Source organism: Oratosquilla oratoria, chromosome 14 (genome assembly GCF_046742065.1).
Source record: "Oratosquilla oratoria isolate Oo_2021 chromosome 14, ASM4674206v1, whole genome shotgun sequence".
NCBI lineage: Eukaryota > Metazoa > Arthropoda > Malacostraca > Stomatopoda > Squillidae > Oratosquilla > Oratosquilla oratoria.
Genome location: NC_134790.1, coordinates 11,026,344 through 11,047,640, shown reverse-complemented (window position 1 = coordinate 11,047,640; position 21,297 = coordinate 11,026,344). Strand labels below are relative to the sequence as shown.

At 43.2% G+C, this 21,297-nt stretch overlaps 1 protein-coding gene across 4 annotated transcripts in view; it reads right to left on the bottom strand.

The window, feature by feature from the left end:
- The window catches only part of LOC143032723 (ATPase family AAA domain-containing protein 2-like), a 111,776-nt gene that overhangs the window by 48,654 nt on the left and 41,825 nt on the right, over nt 1-21,297 (bottom strand). For all 4 annotated transcript variants that reach the window (XM_076197652.1, XM_076197655.1, XM_076197653.1 and 1 more), the window contains 4 exons: nt 16,559-16,707; nt 16,244-16,446; nt 15,864-16,012; nt 15,163-15,411 (listed from right to left, as the gene is read on the bottom strand). In XM_076197652.1, the coding sequence (XP_076053767.1) occupies nt 15,163-15,411; nt 15,864-16,012; nt 16,244-16,446; nt 16,559-16,707 (750 nt within the window). The remainder of the gene's footprint in view (nt 1-15,162; nt 15,412-15,863; nt 16,013-16,243; nt 16,447-16,558; nt 16,708-21,297) is intronic.

Below are 21,297 nucleotides of genomic sequence, written 5' to 3'. Positions count from 1 at the left end.
GCTGCACAGTAGAAATGATGATGATGAAGCTGATGATGACTTCTACTGTGCAACCAATGATTGTATTTTACGTCTCTTAAGACGGCGGTGCCCTTTGCTGGGACACCTCTTCCACTTCTTACAAAGGTGCAACTGTAGTAGTAGCAGCAGGAACTGGCTCTTTTTTGCAAGGCTGTAAAAACATTGTGATAGGAAGTTGCTGCTGCTGCTTCTTTTTCCGTTCAAAGAGCATCTTGTAGGGATTCGTGACTTTGTCGACCTTGTTGCAAAATTGCACAGAACAAACCATATCGTTGTCCCATTCCTGTGACCCCTCTTTCAATTTTAGCCAGGTTACAGAGCTTGGCCAACCGTTCCAAAGTCAACAACTTCTTCCGTCTCTTACTGCATTTCTTCTTCTTCTTCACTTGCCGATTTCATCAAGTCTTTGAGGTCTGCATCGGTTAGCAGCTGGGAGTGGCAGTCTAATAACTTGTCAATGTCTGCAAAGCCATCACCTCCAATAATCACAGTTAACTGCAAAGCTTTCTGTACTGCGGAGTGTTGGATTTCGGCAGGTGTAAATCCCTTGTCGCCATAAATAACCTCAGGCCACAACTTCTTCCAGCTCGCGTTAATGGTGGCAGGCTTCATTTCTTGGAATGCCTTCTGGATATTTTGGAGGCACATAGCAATTGTGTACTGCCGCCAGTATGCCTTGAAGTTAAAATTTTCATCTTCGTCTTCTTGGGCAGCATCCACAGAGGCAACCAGGTTCGACAGGACATTCCTCGTGTATAAGGCCTTGAATGCCCTGATAACTCCCTGAATAAGTGACGTAGTGTTGGGCAGCAGGAACTCAATCTGAATGCCCTCATGCGACAGATCAGTAGCGTGGCCACCAGCATTATCCATAAATAGGATTTCGAATGGCAAGCCCTTCTCTAATAGATACACCTTGACTTACAGGATAAAACACTGGTGGACCAAGTCGAAGGTCACCATCTTCGTTATCCACATCTTTGGTTTGTGCATCCAATGTACAGGTAGCAGATTCTTGTTTTTGTTTTTTAAAACCCTTGGGTTTCTAGACTTGTAAATAAGTCCTGGCTTTAACAAAAATCCCGCAGCATTGCCACACATCACGAGGGTCACACGATCCTTGTAAGTAACTCTAAAGCTAGAGGCTTTTGCTTCCTCTTTGAACAGGAAAGTTCATGACGGTATTCTTTTTCAAAAAAAAGAAAAAAAAAAAGAAAGAAAAAAAAAGCCCGTCTCGTCCATATTAAAAACTTGTTCGGGGTTATATTCACCTTCAGAGATAATCCTCTTGAAAGTTTCATTCACGTATGTTTCAGCAGTGCTTGTGTCAGTAGAAGCAGCCTCACCATGCAGGGAAACGCTTTTTAGGCCAAAGCATATCTGAAACTTTCACCTTCTCAGCGATCGTCATCATTCTTCGTTTGTATTTAGGCTCAGTACCAGCCTTGGAAGAAGCAGCACACTTAGGAGCAATTGCAGGGGATGAAAACGCTAAGTTCAATGCAAACATACATATACCAAAGGCTTTTCCCCCTCTTACACAGGAGGTAGCCAAAAAGAAAAAGGCATAGAAACCACTCCCACCCATTCCATCCCCTACATACTCCACTCTCCTCCACCCTCTTCCCTCCCTCACATCTTGACACCTCCTGGATGACGGGTCATCCCTGCATCCTGTCCACTGCCCTGGGTCAGAAGCAGTGTCGCAAGACACAGCACATCCACAGCAAGGCCGCTTCATTAATTCGGCGACCCCACCCTCTCTGTCCCCTCATGCAGAAAAGAAGACAGGGACAAATCCCTTCGGGCTGCATCAGTTTATTTCTCATACATACTCCCTCACCACCTCATGCATCATAGCATTATCCATACACAACTCTTCTACATTTACCTCTATCTTCTATCCTCTCCCATCCTTCCTCAACAGATATTCTTTTTTCATAATGCCCCTTTTAACCCATCCATCCATCTCATCCTAGGATGCCCCCTCATATTCACTCCTTCCACCTCTGCCTTCCACACCTTTTTTACTAATCTTTCTTCACTCATTCTTTCCATTACACATAGCAGTGTAGAGTATTACAGTAAACCGCTCGGCGAGAAAGCTTGAAGTGAAATGGCCGCGAGAAAGACACAAGGGAAGATGCTGCGGATATGAGCATCAGTCAAAGCATCAATCACAGGCCAGATTACAAAATAGAAAGCTTTGATTTGTCATCTTTCTCAATTGCACCAATCACAGCCTGTCTTGCAAAGCACTTCATCACCAAGTTGGTACACTACGCGTTTTCTCAACAACAGGATACGTGGGCACTGTATGCACATCGCATTCTAGATGGTTCTTTTTTTTTGTCATGTGAGTTACAAGTTCAAATACCCCTGTATATGTTTCTTGTTATTTTACACTTGTTTTGTTGTTCCTAGACTAGGAAATAATATTTATTATTAATATTTTAATGGATTTTAGGTCTCCATATATCGTCATTTTTCTAGAATTTTCCAGAAAATCTACGATATATTTTCCATATATTCTACAAATCCACGAAGATGTGAATCCACGATAGTTGAACCACAAAGTAGCAGGGGATCACTGTATACATATACCAAGGCTTTTTCCCCCTTACAAGGGAGGTAGCCAAAAAGAAAAAGGCATAAAATCATTCCCACATATTCCATCCCTGAATACACTCCACACCCCTCCACCCTCCCTCTTATCTTAGCACCTCCTGGATGACCGGTCATCCCTGCACCTTGTCCACTGCCCTGGGTCAGAAGCAGTGTCGCAAGACACAGCACATCCACAGCAAGGCCGCTTCATTAAATCGGCGACCCCCCCTCTCCTTCCCCTCATGCTTAAAAGGAGAAGACGGGGAGAAATCCCTTCGAGCTGCGTCAAATTTTGCTCACACATACTACCTCACCCCCCATCCCCTCGCCCATTCCACCTCATGCATCACAACATCTTCCATATACAACCATTCTCCATTCACTCCTGTCTTCTGTCCTCTCCCATCCTTCCTCAACAGACATTCCCCTCTTCCCCAAAGCCCCCTTCAACCCATCCATCCACCTCATCCTAGGACATCCCTTCATGTTCACTCCCTCAACATCTGCCTTCCATACCTCTTTTACTAGTCTTCCTTCACTCATTCTTTCCATGTGTCCAAACCATCCTAATACTTTTTCATCAACCCCATCTCCCAACTCCTTTTCCACCCCCGTTCTACATACATACATACATACATACATACATACATACATACATATATATATATATATATATATATATATATATATATGAGGGTGGAAGAGTAAGACATAGGGCCAAATCAATTCCTGATTGGTTTCGCTTAGCCTCTGAAGAAGCTCTATGCGATACTGGTCAGGAATAAAATCAGCCCTAGGCCCGTGTCTTACTCTTTCACCTTCTTCAAACCTGTCACAATGTCTCAACATATATATATACATGCTAATAAGAACACGGGTACGTGTGTTCACTTATGCAAAGTAGACCACTTGGAAAAAGAAACTAACGAAGCAGAGCGCTTTCGTATATTACATCTTCAGTGCAACAAGTACATAGTGATAGGAATACATAGACATTATATACATGATACAAAGGGGACTAGGACAGTTTTGAATAAGCATACCGACCAATTACCCCCTAGAGAGCGGAAGGTCATTGTCAATTATCTTACGATGGTCGGGCGACTGTGACCTAATGTCGCCCGACCATCGTAAGATAATTGACAATGACCTTCCGCTCTCTAGGGGGTAATTGGTTGGTATGCTTATTCAAAACTGTCCTAGTCCCCTTTGTATCATGTATATAATGTCTATGTATTCCTATCACTATGTACTTGTTGCACTGAAGATGTAATATACGAAAGCGCTCTGCTTCGTTAGTTTCTTTTTCCAAGTGGTCTACTTTGCATATATATACATACATATATATATATATACACACACACAAACATATATATATATATATATATATATATATATATATATATATATATATATATATACATATATATATATAGCCTTATTCATGTTGTGATATTCTTTTATAAAAGAATAAAAGAATATCAGAACATAAATATGATGTGAAAACTTACATACATACACACACCAAGGCTTTTTCCCCCTTACAAGGGAGGCAGCCAAAAAGGAAAAGGCATAACATCATTCCCACCCCATCCCTATATACATTCCACTCCCCTCCACCCTCCCTCCCATCTTAGCACCTCCTGGATGATGGGTCATCCCTGCACCTTGTCCACTGCCCTGGGTTAGAGGTAGTGTCGCAAGGCACAGTACATCCACAGCAAGGCCACTTCATTAAATCAGCGACCCCCTCTCTCCGTCCCCCCATGCATAAAAGGATAAGATGGGGAGAAATCCCTTCAGGCTGCATCAAATTTTGCTCACACATACTACCTCACCCCCCACCCATTCCACCTCATGCATCACAACATCATCCATATACAACCATTCTCCATTCACTCCTGTCTTCTGTCCTCTCCCGTCCTTCCTCAACAGACATTCCCCTCTTCCCCATAGCCCCCTTCACCCCATCCATCCATCTCATCCTAGTACATCACCTCATGTTCACTCCCTCCACATCTGCCTTCCATACCTCTTTTACTAGTCTTTCTTCACTCATTCTTTCCGTGTGTCCAAACCATCCCAATACTCTTTCATCAACCCTATCTCCCAACTCCCTTTCCACCCCTGCTCTCCTCCTCACTCTCTCATTTCTCACTCTATCTAGACTAGTAACCCCCATCATACTTCCCAGACACCACATCTCAAACACATTCAAACTCCTCTGTTCCTCTCTTATGTTCCATGTTTCTGCCCCATACAGTGCTGTTGGCACAATCACTCCTTCATACAGTCTCCTCTTAGCATTCATTAGCAAATGTCTATTCCTCATTACTCTTTTTATTCCACCAAGGCATTTACTTGCTTCTCTCAATCTACATTTTACCTCCACCTCCACTCCACCTTTTCCTGCTACATTTGCACCCAAGTATCTAAAGCTATTCACTTCCTCCAGTCTCTCTCCCTTAATGCTCACTTCCAGTCTGCTGCCACTTTCACCCCTTGTACATCTCATCACCTTACTTTTACATACACATACATATACCAAGGCTTTTTCCCCCTTACAAGGGAGGTAGCCAAAAAGGAAAAGGCCTAAAATCATTCCCACCCATTCCATCCCTGAATACACTCCAAACCCCTCCACACTCTCCCTTATCTTAGCACCTCCTGGAGGACAGGCCATTCCTGCACCTTGTCCACTGCCCTGGGTCAGAAGCAGTGTCGCAAGACACAGCACATCCACAGCAAGGCCGCTTCATTAAATTGGGGCCCCCTCCCTCCGTCCCCCCCATGCATAAAAGGAGAAGACAGGGAGAAATCCCTTCGGGCTGTGTCAAATATTGTTCAAACATACTACCTCACCCCCCATACCCCCGCCCATTCCACCTCATGCATCACAACATCTTCCATATACAACCATTCTCCATTCACCCGTCTTCTGTCCTCTCCCATCCTTCCTCAACAGACATTCCCCTCTTCCCCAAAGCCCCCTTCACCCCATCCATCCATCTCATCCTAGGACGTCACTTCATGTTCACTCCCTCCACATCTGCCTTCCATACCTCTTTTACTAGTCTTTCTTCACTCATTCTTTCCATGTGTCCAAACCATCCTAATACTCTTTCATCAACCCTATCTCCCAACTCCCTTTCCACCCCTGTTCTCCTCCTCACCTCCTCATTTCTCACTCTATATAGCCTAGTAACCCCCATCATACTTCTCAGACACCTCATCTCAAACACATTCAAACTCCTTTTCTCTTCCTCTCTTATGTTCCATGATTCTGCGTGTCAGCGCGGACGTTTCGTCCCCCGCTGACCACGTGATTCAACTCGAGATGTAAGCTTGGAGCCATTCGAACCTATTTGACACTGCCCCACATAGTGCTGTTGGCACAATCACTCATTCATACAGTACAGTCTCCTCTTAGCATCCATTCCCAAATGTCTATTTATAGACCTTACTTTTACCCACATTTATCTTCAGCTTTCTTCTTACACACACTCTCCCAAACTCTGTCACCAGCTTCCTCAGTCCCTCCTCTGATCCTGCCACAAGCGCAGTGTCATCCGCAAACAACAGCTGGCTCACCTCCCACTTTTCTCCATTTTCTTTAACCATCTCCAATCCCTGACCCACTACCCTTGCATTTACCTCTCGCACCACCCCATCCATATATAAGTTGAACAGCCAGGGCGACATAATGCATCCCTGACAAAGTCCCACCTTTACCTCGAACCACTCATTACCTCCATTTCTAATCTTGACACAAGCTCTACTACTCTCATAAAAACTCTTGACAGCTCCTAGAAGCTTTCCTCCTATCCCATATATCCGCAAAACCTCCCACAGTGCTTTCCTGTCTACCCTGTCATAAGCCTTTTCCAGATCCATAAAAGCCCCAAAAAAATCTTTCCCCTTTCCTATAGCTTTCTCACATATCTGTCTTACCACAATAATCTGATCTACACAATCTCTACCCATCCTAAATCCACACTGTTCCTCACCAATTACTCCCTCTGTTCCTCTTCTAATCCTCTCAATCAAGATCCTCCCGTAAGCCTTCCCAACTACACTTAACAAGCTGATCCCTCTGAAACTACTATACTGACACTGTTAGACATAGATACAATACAGGCCACAATGCTGACTGGAATAATTCTAAGATTATTAAATATGAAAACCATACTATGAAACATAGATGCTTTTATATCTCTCATTGACAATATAAATCAAAACAATGGATTTGTTATAATAAATAAACATTTGGCAATTCTAATAACAAAGTAACAAGCAATTTACGCAAATTGTGTTTACACCAGTTTCATGTTCATTTCTCCCCGCAAGCTCGGGTTATATGAAGAGTCAGATGTTTGTCCACTATGTTATTTCTGAAGAAGCCCTGCTGGGCAAAATGTTAAATACACTGGATCCCATACTCTGCATTTGGCTTCTCCCCTACACTGCTGTTGCAGTCGTTGCTGCTTTTACTCAATGCTGTATACAAAGATAAATGTACTGTACCTATATCTCACACTTAAAATGGATTAAAATGGATGAGAAATATAGATCTTAAAATACACATATATTTAGAGTGCACATGACATGAAGAGTTAAGAAAAATTATTAAAAGGAAACTACAATTTAAAAATCTTAAAAATGATAAGCAAGGTTATATTTAATAATTGTGTGTGTATACAGGTATAGTATATATATACAGTACCTGTATACATGTATATACTGAAGTACAATATTAAAACATTAAAAAACTAAGAAAAAATTATAAAAATTAAACTATAAGACATAAAATTGATAAACAGTAAACAGCTTGTATACAATAGTATTCAATTAAAAAAGTTACTTGAAAATGCAACAGATTGATATCATGTATCCTAGAGTATAACCCTCATGTCGGCCATTTTGAATGGGATCCAACTTACGACCAATCCAAAAATTTACCACTCAAGCCCCTTCTGGTAATGGAAAACACTCCGGCTCACCCTCCAGGCTTACAGGAAGATCTGGTGGGTGAATACAGCTTTATCCAAGAGAGGTTTTTGCCCCTTCATACCACTCCTCTAATCCAGCCCATGGATCAGCAGATCATTTCATACATACATATACATATACCAAGGCTTTTTCCCCCTTACAAGGGAGGTAGCCAAAAAGGAAAAGGCATAAAATCTTTCCAACACATTCCATCCCTGAATACACTCCACACCCCTCCACCCTCCCTCTCATCTTAGCACCTTCTGGATGACGGGTCATCCCTGCATCCTGTCCACTGCCCTGGGTCAGAAGCAGTGTCACAAGACACAGCACATCCACAGCAAGGCCGCTTCATTAAATCGGCAACCCCCCCTCTCCGTCCCTCCATGCATATAGAAGACAGGAAGAAATCCCTTTGGGTTGCGTCAAATTTTGCTCACACATACTACCTCACCCCCCATACCCCCTGCACATTCCACCTCATGCATCACGACATCTTCCATATACAACTATTCTCCATTCACCGCTGTCTTCTGTCCTCTCCCGTCCTTCCTCAACAGACATTCTCCACTTCTCCAAAGCCCCATTCACCCCATCCATCCACCTCATCCTAGGACGTCCCTTCATGTTCACTCCCTCCACATCTGCCTTCCATACCTTTCTTACTAGTCTTTCTTCACTCATTCTTTCCATGTGTCCAAACCATCCTAATACTCTTTCATCAGCCCTATCTCCCAACCCCCTTTCCACCCCTGTTCTCCTCCTCACCTCCTCATTTCTCACTCTATCTAGACTAGTAACCCCCATCATACTTCTCAGACACCTCATCTCAAACACATTCAAACTCCTTCTCTCTTCCTCTTATGTTCCATGTTTCTTCCCCATACAGTGCTGTTGGCACAATCACTCCTTCATACAGTGTCCTCTTAGCATCCATTCCCAAATGTCTATTCCTCATTACACTTTTTAATCCACCAAGGCATTTACTCGCTTCTCTCAATCTACATTCTACCTCCACCTTCACTCTGCCTTTTCCTGCCACATTTGCACCCAAGTATCTAAAACTATCCACTTCCTCCAGTCGCTCTCTCTTAATGCTCACTTCCAGACTACTGCCACTTTCACCCCTTGTACATCTCATCACCTTACTTTTACCCACATTTATCTTCAGCTTTCTTACACACACTCTCCTAAACTCTGTCACCAACTTCCTCAATCCCTCCTCTGATCCTGCTACAAGCACAGTGTCGTCCGCAAACAACAGCTGGCTCACCTCCCACTTTTCTCCATTTTCTTTAACCATCTCCAATCCCTGACCCACTACCCTTGCATTTACCTCTCGCACTACCCCATCTATGTACAAGTTGAATAGCCAGGGCGACATAACGCATCCTTGACAAAGTCCCACCTTTACCTCGAACCACTCACTCTCTCCATTTCTAATCCTGACACAAGCTCTACTACTCTCATAAAAACTCTTGACAGCTCCTAGCAGCTTTCATCCTATCCCGTATATCCACAAAACCTCCCACAGTGCCTTTCTGTCTACTCTGTCGTATGCCTTTTCCAGGTCCATAAAGGCCAAAAAAACATCCTTCCCCTTTCCTATAGCTTTCTCACATAACTGTTTTACCACAACAATCTGATCTACACAACCTCTACCCTTCCTAAATCCACACGGTTCCTCACCAATTACTCCCTCTGTTCCTCTCCTAATCCTCTCTATCAAGATCCTCCCATAAGCCTTCCCAACTACACTTAACAAGGCAATCCCTCTGAAACTACTACATTCACACTTGTCCCCTTTTCCCTTGTAAAATGGAACTATACAGGCACTCCTCCAGTCCTCCGGCACTCTACCCTCTCTCCAGCAAACATTAAATAACCTCACCAGCCAGTCCACCTTCACTGTACCTCCTTTTTTTAGACCTTCTGCATAGCATCCATCCAGACCAGGTGCCTTACCTGCTTTCATCATCTTAACAACTGCCTTCACTTCATCCTTCCTTAATTCTCCTCCATTTTCCTCACTCATCAGTCATTTTCTTAGCATTTCCCACTGCAGCTATCTTTCCCTCTCTATCCTCCTTTACATTTAGCATATATACATACATATACCAAGGCTTTTTCCCCCTTACAAGGGAGGTAGCCAAAAAAGGGAAAGGCATAAAATCATTTCCACACATTCCATCCCTGAATACACTCCACACTCCCTCTTATCTAAGCACCTCCTGGATGATGGGTCAGCCCTGCACCTTGTCCACTGCCCTGGGTCAGAAGCAGTGTCGCAAGACACAGCACATCCACAGCAAGGCTGCTTCATTAAATCGGCAACCCCCCCTCTCCGTCCCCCCATTGCATAAAAGGAGAGGACGGGGAGAAATCCCTTCGGCCTGCATCAAATTTTGCTCACACATACTACCTCATCCCCCCATCCCCCAGCCCATTCCACCTCATGCAATCACTACATCATCCATATACAACCATTCTCCATTCACCCCTGTCTTCTGTCCTCTCCCATCCTTCCTCAACAGACATTCCCCTCTTCCCCAAAGCCCCCTTCACCCCATCCATCCACCTCATCCTAGGACGTCCCTTCATGTTCACTCCTCCACATCTGCATTCCATACCTCTTTTACAAGTCTTTCTTCACTCATTCTTTCCATGTGTCCAAACCATCCTAATACTCTTTCATCAACCCTATCTCCCAGCTCCTTTTCCACCCCTGTTCTTCTCCTCACCTCCTCATTTCTCACTCTATCTAGACTAGTAACCCCCATCATACTTCTCAGACACCTCATCTCAAACACATTCAAACTCCTTCTCTCTTCCTCTTATGTTCCATGTTTCTGCCCCATACAGTGCTGTTGGCACAATCACTCCTTCATACAGTCTCCTCTTAGCATCCATTCTCAAATGTCTATTCCTCATTACACTCTTTAATCCACCAAGGCATTTACTCACTTCTCTCAATCTACATTCTACCTACACCTTCATTCCACCTTTTCCTGCCACATTTCCACCCAAGTATCTAAAACTATCCACTTCCTCCAGTCGCTCTCTCTTAATGCTCACTTCCAGTCTACTGCCACTTTCACCCCTTGTACATCTCATCACCTTACTTTTACCCACATTTATCTTTAGCTTTCTTCTATCACATACTCTCCCAAAATCTGCCACCAACTTCCTCAATCCCTCCGATCCTGCCACAAGCGCAGTGTCGTCAGCAAACAACAGCTGGCTCACCTCCCACTTTTCTCCATTTCCTTTAACCATCTCCAATCCCTTGCCCACTACCCTTGCATTTACCTCTTGGACTACCCCATCCATGTATAAGTTGAACAGCCAGGGCGACATAACACATCCTTGACCAAGTCCCACCTTTACCTCAAACCACTCACTCTCTCCATTTCCAATCCTGACACAAGCTCTACTACTCTCATAAAAACTCTTGACAGCTCCCAGAGGCTTTCCTCCTATCCCGTATATCTGCATAACCTCCCACAGTGCCTTTCTGTCTACCTTATCATAAGCCTTTTCCAGATCCATAAAAGCCAAAAAAACATCCTTCACCTTTCCTATAGCTTTCTCACATATCTGTCTCACCATAAAGATCTGATCTACACAACCTCTACCTGTCCTAAATCCACACTGTTCCTCACCAATTACTCCCTCTGTTCCTCTCCTAATTCTCTCAATCAAGATCCTCCCATAAGCCTTCCCAACTACACTTAATAAGGCAATCCCTCTGAAACTACTACATTCACACTTGTCCCCTTTTCCCTTGTAAAGAGGAACTATACAGGCACTCCTCCAGTCCTCCGGCACTCTACCCTCTCTCCAGCAAACATTAAATAACCTCACCAGCCAGTCCACCATCACTGTACCTCCCTTTGATTTCACATTTAGCAACTCCCTAAGATATTCTCCCCATCTTCCCCTTACTGCCTTCTCTTCCATTATCATCTATCCATCTGCACCTTTTACCTTTTCTTCTCTACTTGATTCGCATCCTCTTCCTCTCTTAATTTCTTTCCAAAACATCTTTTTATTACTTTCTAAATTTTCTGTCATACTCTTACACCAGTTCACATCTGCTCTCCTCTTTGCCTCCTTTACCTTTTCCTTTACTTCTCTTTTCTTTTCTTTGTACCTCTCATATGACTCCCTCGTCCTATTTTGTAACCAATCTGTGAAAGCTCGCTTCTTCTCTTCTACAACCTTCTTTGTTTACTCATCCCACCATTCACTACCCTTCCTTCTATTTCCTCCTGTCCTTCTTGTTCCACACACCATCCTTGCACACTTTGTGACTCCTTCCTTGAACCATCCCCATTCCTCCTTCACTCCTAGCTCTACTCTATCCTTCACTCCCTCCCACTCCTCCTTCAGCTTCTTCTTGTACTCCTCCTTTTCCTTTTCATTTAAAGAGTTCACTCTAAGCACCTCCCTAACTTTTGTCCCTTTCCTCTTTCTCCATCTATCCTCCACTCTCAACTTACCTTCCACCAAAAAATGATCTGATATTCCCCCACCCTCTCCTCTTAGCACATGTACATCCTTAACTCTTTCTATCATAGTCCTATTTACCACTACATAGTCCATTAACACTCTATCTACCACCCTTCCATCCACCACCCTCTCCCATGTGTACTTATGCTTGACTTTCTTCTGAAACACTGTATTTGCTATCATCAACTCTCTTTCTAGACACATTTCCACCATCAACTCTCCACTACCATTCTTTCCTGGAACTCCACATTTCCCAACCACTCCATCAATTGGATCATTTCCTACCCTAGCATTAAGGTCTCCCAGTGCTATTACATTGACACTTCTCCCTATATCCTCTATGCACTCATTTAAATCTATCCAAAAAGCCTCCCTTTCTTCTACACTCTTCTCACTACCAGGCCCATATGCACTTACAAAGACCCACATCTCCTTTCCCAGTTTCACCTTCATCCACATTATCCTTGAGGAAACCTCCTTCCACTCCACTACACATTTACCTATCTCTTCACTTACTAGTATAGCCACCCTTTCCCTCCCTCGCCCTCCCTTCACTCTTGATAACCTCCCACTTACACTTCCAAACTTACACTCGCCCTTCCCTTTCAGCTTAGTTTCACTCAAAGCCAACACATCCATCTTTCTTCTCACAAACATACTACCTATCTCTTCCCTTTTACTCTCATCTGTACCACATCCACACACATTAAAAGACCCAAACCTTAGGGTGCTGGTCGGAAAACTCCCAGACCCTCTTATGCCTTTGCTTTTTTTTTTTTAGGAATGTCCCCCGTGGGGCTACAAGGAGAAGGATGCCTAATCCCAATCCCCGTCCCTTTCTTCTCGCCTCTTACGATCCAAGTGGAAATACTTGGTGGCAGTATTCTTTTCCCCCACCACAGGGAAAGTGCAAAGTGATCTCAATAAAGTATGGGAATGGAGTAGGAAGTGGGAGATGGAATTCAATATCAAGAAGTGTAGTATATTGGAATTTGGAAGGAGCAAAAAAAAAAATAGTGGGATCATATAAATTGGGAGAGGAAGAAATTAAAAAAGTGGAAAAAGAGAAGGACCTGGGAGTCATTATTATGAATAATATGTCCCCTTAGAAACATATAAACAAAATTTTTGGAGAAACTTATAACTTAATAAGATCAACCAAAGTGGCATTTACATACCTGGACGAAGAAATGGTGAAGAAAATACTAATCACTTTGATAAGACCAAGATTGGAGTATGCAGCGATGACGTGGTCACCAAGTACAAAAAAAATGTACAACAAAACTTGAAAGAATACAAAGAGCAATTACGAAATTGGCACCAATGCTCTCAGAACTATCTTATGAGAGGCTGGCAAAACTTGAACTACAGACATTAGAGCAAAGAAGAGAGGAGACTTGATAACTATTCATAGAATCATGAAAGGCATGGAAATTATTGATATAGAGGATGGTCTGATAAAATGGGATAGTAGAGATACATGAGGACATAGAAAGAAAATCAAGAAAGACAATTATAGAAGAGACCTGAAAAAGAACAGCTTTCCCCACAGGATAATAACCCCCACCATACTTCTCAGCCACCTCATCTCAAACACATTCAAAATCTTTGTCTCTTATGTTCCATGTTTCTGCCCCATACAGTGCCGTTGTCACAATTAACCATACAATCTCCTCTCAGGATCCACTTCTAAATGTCTATTTCTCATTACACTTTCCCCCCAAGGCATTTACTTGCTTACTTATACATATAACAATGGCTCTTCCCCCCTAACAAGGGCATACATCCACTCACACCCATTTCATCCCCACATACTCCACTCCCATTCAACACTCTTCCCTCCCCTTTTCTTGGCTCCTCCTGGATGACAGGTCATCCCTACACCTCACCCACTGTCCAATGTAATAAGTTACAGCACATCCACAGTAAGGCCGCTTCATTAAATCGGCAACCCCCCTCTCCATCCGCTCATAAAGAAAAGGAGAACATAAGGAGGAATCCCTTCAGGCTGCATCAAAATATCATTCACACCCACCCATCCCCTACCCACTCCCTTCTATGCATCACAGCATCATCCATACACAATCATTCTACACTCATCCCTCTCTTGTCTTCTCCCTTCCTTCCTCAACAGACATTTCCCTCTTTTCCAATGCCCCTTTTACCTCATTCATCCATACATCACATCCTTGCTCCTTCTACCTCTTTCCATGTATCCAAACCATCCCAATATTCTTTCATCAATCCTATCTCCCAACTCCCTTTCCACCTCACCTCATTTCTCAACCCATATGTGTGTATTATATATATATATATATATATATATATATATATATATATATATATATATATATATATATATATATATATATATATATATATATATATAATGTGTAAAACTGAAAATATAATCATACCATATGTTCTTCAAAGTAACTACAGGACGTGCCTGAAGTGACAAGTCTACAAAATAAGTGGTAAACCAAGGTTTTAAACTATTTCTTACATAAAAGCCATAAGCAAATGATGACAAGGAGGAAAAAATTACTATTCGGTGAGGTAACCAAAAAACAATGTTCCAACAATCAATAATCTTGCTGCCAAACCCTATCAGCTGAACCTGTAGGTTTTAACCTCTTCACTCCGGGGCACATCGCACATCTGGCAGCATTAGCTGCCCGACGTGCGATGTTGCGTCATAATAATCGCATTATAAAAAATAAAGTCAGTGCTCAATCATTCGTTCTCTTTCACCCGTGAATTTTGATAACCATAGGAAATATGATGAAGCCAGTTTAGAGAGAATGGAGGTTACGTAGGTACGACTACAATAAATATAATCAACACGCCGACGTCGGCATCATCGCGTACCCACTTGCTCCTCATGACGCCTACGTAAGCATCACCATATGGAAGTGGTTAAACCTACAGGTTCAGCCTGCCAATGTTATGGCTGATCTACCCAATTATCTTGTAAACAACTATCATGAGAGTATTTAGTACACACAAGAGTATTTAGGACACATAACTTACCCTGAGAGATGGCAACGTAAAGGGGAATTCCCTATCAAATCGCCCAGGCCTTCTAAGCGCCGGGTCGATAGCATCAATTCTATTTGTAGCTCCAATGACTACAACTTCTCCCCTTGAGTCCAATCCATCCATTAGTGCTAAAAGGGTCGACACTATGCTGGAATGGATCTGGTCTTGACGAGAGGACCTCACTGGAGCTAGACCATCGATTTCATCAAAAAATATTATTGATGGTCTCATCTGATACGCCTGAAACAAGTAATTATATCAATATATCAATATATCAAAATATGTAAATATGTATTCTTGTATGTACATGATACATTGACTTGGCTGCCTCCCCTGTAAGAGGGATAGGACCATGTATGTATATGCTGCATGCAGCACCTTTTGAGGTCAGTTCCTCACACCTGGTTCCTTTTTCAAAGACTACAGGCAACCATACATGGATAAATGCATATATGTTTAAGAAAAGTCAATCAAACAATACTATATATCAAGGGTTTCTTCCTTTTGTAAGGGAGGTAGCCAAGTCAAACAATACACTGCCCCAAATCTACTCCATGTAACTGGCAACAACCATCTGATAGGTACAATGTCATTCAATAAAGACAAGTTGTTATCTAGGGCAGTTTAAGTATGATTCAAGGCCTCGCAAAATATGAAAATTGAACTCTACACTTCTAATAATAGGAACATACTTGGTCAAACAAGAGTCGAAGTTGTCTTTCAGACTCTCCGACCCATTTGCTGAGGCAGTCAGCACCTTTGCGCATAAAGAAGGCAACCTTCTTATCTCCCTGGCTGCACTCATTTGCCAAAGCTCTTGCAACCAGAGTCTTTCCTGTGCCTTTGGATCAACAACGGAATCATAAGTTTTTTATTCTAAGTCTATAAAAAACACATCATCAAATATGATGTGTTAAAATTGTGTCCAAGGACACTAGAATTATACATATCTAGTTTTCAGTAACATTCTGTTTGTGTTTCAAAAGAAAACTGTCTATATGAGACTCCTTTATCTCTATGTGTACATTACTACTTGAATGTGATAGAAAAGCATCTACAAAGGATTACTTACCAGGGGTTCCATGGAATAGAACTCCTCTGGGAGGGGTAATCTTAAACTTTTCAAAAACTTCTGGGTACATGAGAGGGAATATTATCATTTCTTTCAAGGACTTGATATGTTGGCAAAGTCCTCCGACTGAATCAAAAGTCACAGACCGGTCAATTGACATTGGATCTATGTCCGCAAGACTAGAGCCCACCTTACTTCGATCCCTGTTAAAGAAAAGAACACCTTATTTGCAAAGGAGAATCAGTAGCTGCCAAAGCTGTGGTATACACATAATTTCACTTTACACACAACCTACCAAGTGGCTTGGATACTTACTTAAGAACACCTGAGGCAAGGTCTTCTGCATTTAAATTCATAGGAAGGCACCGGTTCCTTGCCTTGGCCATGTTTTTGGATTTCCTCTTTTCAAACTGGTTTTCATCAGAACTACTACTACTACTGCCTGATGTTGAGTAGTGTGCAGCCTGCTCAGCAAAAAATGAAAATAATGGAGCCAAGTTTGAAGAAAAAATTCTGGTCATATACTAATATATGTATTATCAAGCCTTGACTCAGCCACCCAACCCTCATCAGAGGGACAAGGCCTTTTGGTGTGTATTTACCTAGTTGTAGGGAGAGGACGGAGGACAGAGGTGAGTGGAGAATGGTTGTAAATGGATGATGTTGTGATTGCATGGGGGGGGGTAGTATGTGTGAGTAAATTTTGACGCAGCCCGAAGGGATTTCTCCCCGTCCTCTCCTTATATGCAAGGTGGGACGGAGAGGGGGGGTCGCCGATTAAATGAAGCGGCCTTGCTGTGGATGTGCTGTGTCTTGCGACACTGCATCTGACCCAGGGCGGTGGGCAGGGTGCAGGGATGACCCGTCATCCGGGAGGTGCTCAGATGAGAGGGAGGGTGGGAGGGGTGTGGAGTGTATTTAGGGATGAAATGGGTGGGAGTGTTTTTATGCCTTTCCCTTTTTGGCTACCTCCCTTGAAAGGGGGAAAAAGCCTTGGTATATGTATGTATGTATGTATTTTGTATGTACCTAGTTGTATGTTTTGGAAAGAAATTAAGAGAGGATGAGGAGGCGAATCAAGTAGAGAAAAGGTAAAAGGTGCAGATGGAGAGATGATAATGGAAGAGAAGGCAGTAAGGGGAAGATTGGCAGACTATTTTAGGGAGTTGCTAAATGTGAAGGAGGATAGGGAGGGAAAGATAGCTGCAGAGGGAAATGCTAAGAAAATTACCATGACGAGTGAGGAAAATGGAGGAGAAATAAGGAAGGATGAAGTGAAGGCAGTTGTTAAGATGATGAAAGCAGGTAAGGCACCTGGTCTGGATGGATGCTATGCAGAATGTCTAAAGAAAGGAGGTACAGTGATGGTGGACTGGCTGGTGAGGTTATTTAATGTTTGTTGGAAGGAGGGTAGAGTGCCGAAGGACTGGAGGAGTGCCTGTATAGTTCCTCTTTACAAGGGAAAAGGGGACAAGTGTGAATGTAGTACTTTCAGAGGGATTGCCTTGTTAAGTGTAGTTGGGATGGCTTATGGGAGGATCTTGATTGAGAGGATTAGGAGAGGAACAGAGGGAGTAATTGGTGAGGAACCGTGTGGATTTAGGACGGGTAGTCCTATTCCCATCCTGTTTTTTATACCATTTGTGAGTCAAGTGGGAACACTCATACATACATACATACATATACCAAGTCTTTTTCCCCCTTACAAGGGAGGTAGCCAAAAAGGAAAAGGCATAAAATCATTCCCACACATTCCATCCCTGAATACACTCCACACTCCCTCTTATCTTAGCACCTCCTGGATGACGGGTCATCCCTGCACCTTGTCCACTGCCCTGGGTCAGAGACAGTGTCGCAAGACACAGCACATCCACAGCAAGGCCGCTTCATTAAATCGGCGACCCCCCACCTCTCCGTCCCCCCATGCATAAAAGAAGACGGGGAGAAATCCCTTTGGGCTGCGTCAAATTTTGCTCACACATACTACCTCACCCCCCATCCCCTCGCCCATTCCACCTCATGCATCACAACATCATCCATATACAACCATTCTCCATTCACCCGTCTTCTGTCCTCTCCCATCCTTCCTCAACAGACATTCCCCTCTTCCCTAAAGCCCCCTTCACCCCATCCATTCACCTCATCCTAGGACGTCTCCTCATGTTCACTCCCTCCACATCTGCATTCCATACCTCTTTTACTAGTCTTTCTTCACTCATTCTTTCCATGTGTACAAACCATCCTAATACTCTTTCATCAACCCTATCTCCCAACTCCCTTTCCACCCCAGTTCTTCTCCTCACCTCCTCATTTCTCACTCTAGCCTAGTAACCCCCATCATACTTCTCAGACACCTCATCTCAAACACATTCAAACTCCTCTCTTCCTCTCTTATGTTCCATGTTTCTGCCCCATACAGTGCTGTTGGCACAATCACTCCTTCATACAGTCTCCTCTTAGCATACATTCCCAAATGTCTATTCCTCATTACACTCTTCAATCCACCAAGGCATTTACTCGCTTCTCTCAATCTACATTCTACCTCCACCTTTTCCTGCCACATTTGCACCCAAGTATCTAAAACTATCCACTTCCTCCAGTCGCTCTCCCTTAATGCTCACTTCCAGTGTACTGCCACTTTTACCCCTTGTACATTTCATCACCTTACTTTTACCCACATTTATCTTAAGCTTACTTCTATCACATAATCTCCCAAACTCTGTCACCAGCTTCCTCAATCCTTCCTCCGATCCTGCCACAAGCGCAGTGTCGTCCGCAAACAACAGCTGGCTCACCTCCCACTTTTCTCCATTTTCTTTAACCATCTCCAATCCCTGACCCACTACCCTTGCATTTACCTCTCGCACTACCCCATCCATGTATAAGTTGAACAGCCAGGGTGACATAACACATCCTTGACAAAGTCCCACCTTTACCTCGAACCACTCACTCTCTCCATTTCTAATCCTGACACAAGCTCTACTACTCATAAAAACTCTTGACAGCTCCTAAAAGCTTTCCTCCTATCCCATATATCTGCACAACCTCCCACAGTGCCTTTCTGTCTACCCTATCATAAGCCTTTTCCAGATCCATAAAAGCCAAAAAAACATCCTTCCCCTTTCCTATAGCTTTCTCACATATTTGTCTTACCACAAAAATCTGATCTACACAACCTCTACCCGTCCTAAATCCACACTGTTCCTCACCAATTACTCCCTGTTCCTCTCCTAATCCTCTCAATCAAGATCCTCCCATAAGCATTCCCAAACTACACTTAACAAACTAATCCCTCTGAAACTACTACATTCACACTTGTCCCCTTTTCCCTTGTAAAGTGGAACTATACAGGCACTCCTCCAGTCCTCCGGCACTCTACCCTCTCTCCAGCAAACATTAAATAACCTCACCAGCCAGTCCACCATCACTGTACCTCCTTTCTTTAGACATTCTGCATGGCATCCATCCAGACCAGGTGCCTTACCTGCTTTCATCATCTTAACAACTGCCTTCACTTCATCCTTACTTATTTCTCCTCCATTTTCCTCTCATCACTCTCATTTTCATAGCATTTCCCACTACAACTATCTTTCCCTCCCTATCCTCCTTCACATTTAGCAACTCCCTAAAATATTCTGCCCATCTTCTCCTTACTGCCTTCTCTTCCATTATCATCTATCCATCTGCACCTTTTATCTTTTCTTCTCTACTTGATTCACCTTCTCTTCCTCTCTTAATTCCTTTCCAAAACATCTTTTTATTACTTTCAAGATTTTCTGTCATACTCTTACCCCACTTCACATCTGCTCTCCTCTTTGCAACCTTTACCTTTACCTTTACTTCTCTTTTCTTTTCTTTTCAGGAGGTGCTCAGATGAGAGGAAGGGTGGGAGGGGTGTGGAGTGTATTTAGGGATGGAGTGGGTGGGAGTGTTTTTATGCCTTTCCCTTTTTGGCTACCTCCCTTGGAAGGGGGAAGAAGCCTTGGTATATGTATGTATGTATGTTCTTTTCTTTGTACCTCTCATATGACTCCCTCGTCCTATTTTGTAACCAATCTGTGAAAGCTCGCTTCTTCTCTTCTACAACCTTCTTTCTTTCCTCATCCCACCATTCACTACCCTTCTTTCTATTTCCTCCTGTCCTTATTGTTCCACACACCATTCTTGCACACTTTGTGACTCCCTACTTGAACCATCCCCATTCCTCCTCCACACCTAGCTCTACTCTATCCTTCACTCCCTCCCACTCCTCCCTCAGCTTCTTCTTGTACTCCTTCTCCTTTTCTTTTTCATTTAAAGAGTTCACTCTAAGCACCTCCCTAACTTTTGTCCCTTTCCTCTTTCTCCATCTATCCTCCACTCTCAATTTTCCTTCCACCAAAAAATGATCTGATATTCCCCCACCCTCTCCTCTTAGCACATGTACATCCTTAACTCTTCCTATCATAGTCCTATTTACCACTACATAATCCATCAATGCTCTATCTACCACCCTTCCATCCACCACCCTCTCCCATGTGTACTTATGCTTGACTTTCTTCTGAAACACTGTATTTGCTATCATCAACTCTCTTTCTAGACATATTTCCACCATCAACTCTCCACTACCATTCTTTCCTGGAACTCCACATTTCCCAACCAATCCATCAATTGCACCATTTCCTACCCTAGCATTAAGGTCTCCCAGTAGTATTACATTGACATTTCTCCCTAAATCCTCTATGCACTCATTTAAATCTATCCAAAAGGCCTCCCTTTCTTCTACACTCTTCTCACTACCAGGCCCATATGCACTTACAAAGACCCACATCTCCTTTCCCAGTTTCACCTTCATCCACATTATCCTTGAGGAAACCTCCTTCCACTCCACTACACGTTTACCTATCTCTTCACTTACTAGAATAGCCACCCTTTCCCTCCCTCGCCCTCTCTTCACTCCTGATAACCTCCTACTTACACTCCCAAACTTACACTCACCCATCCCTTTCAACTTAGTTTTACTCAAAGCCAACACATCCATCTTTCTTCTCACAAACATACTACCTATCTCTTCC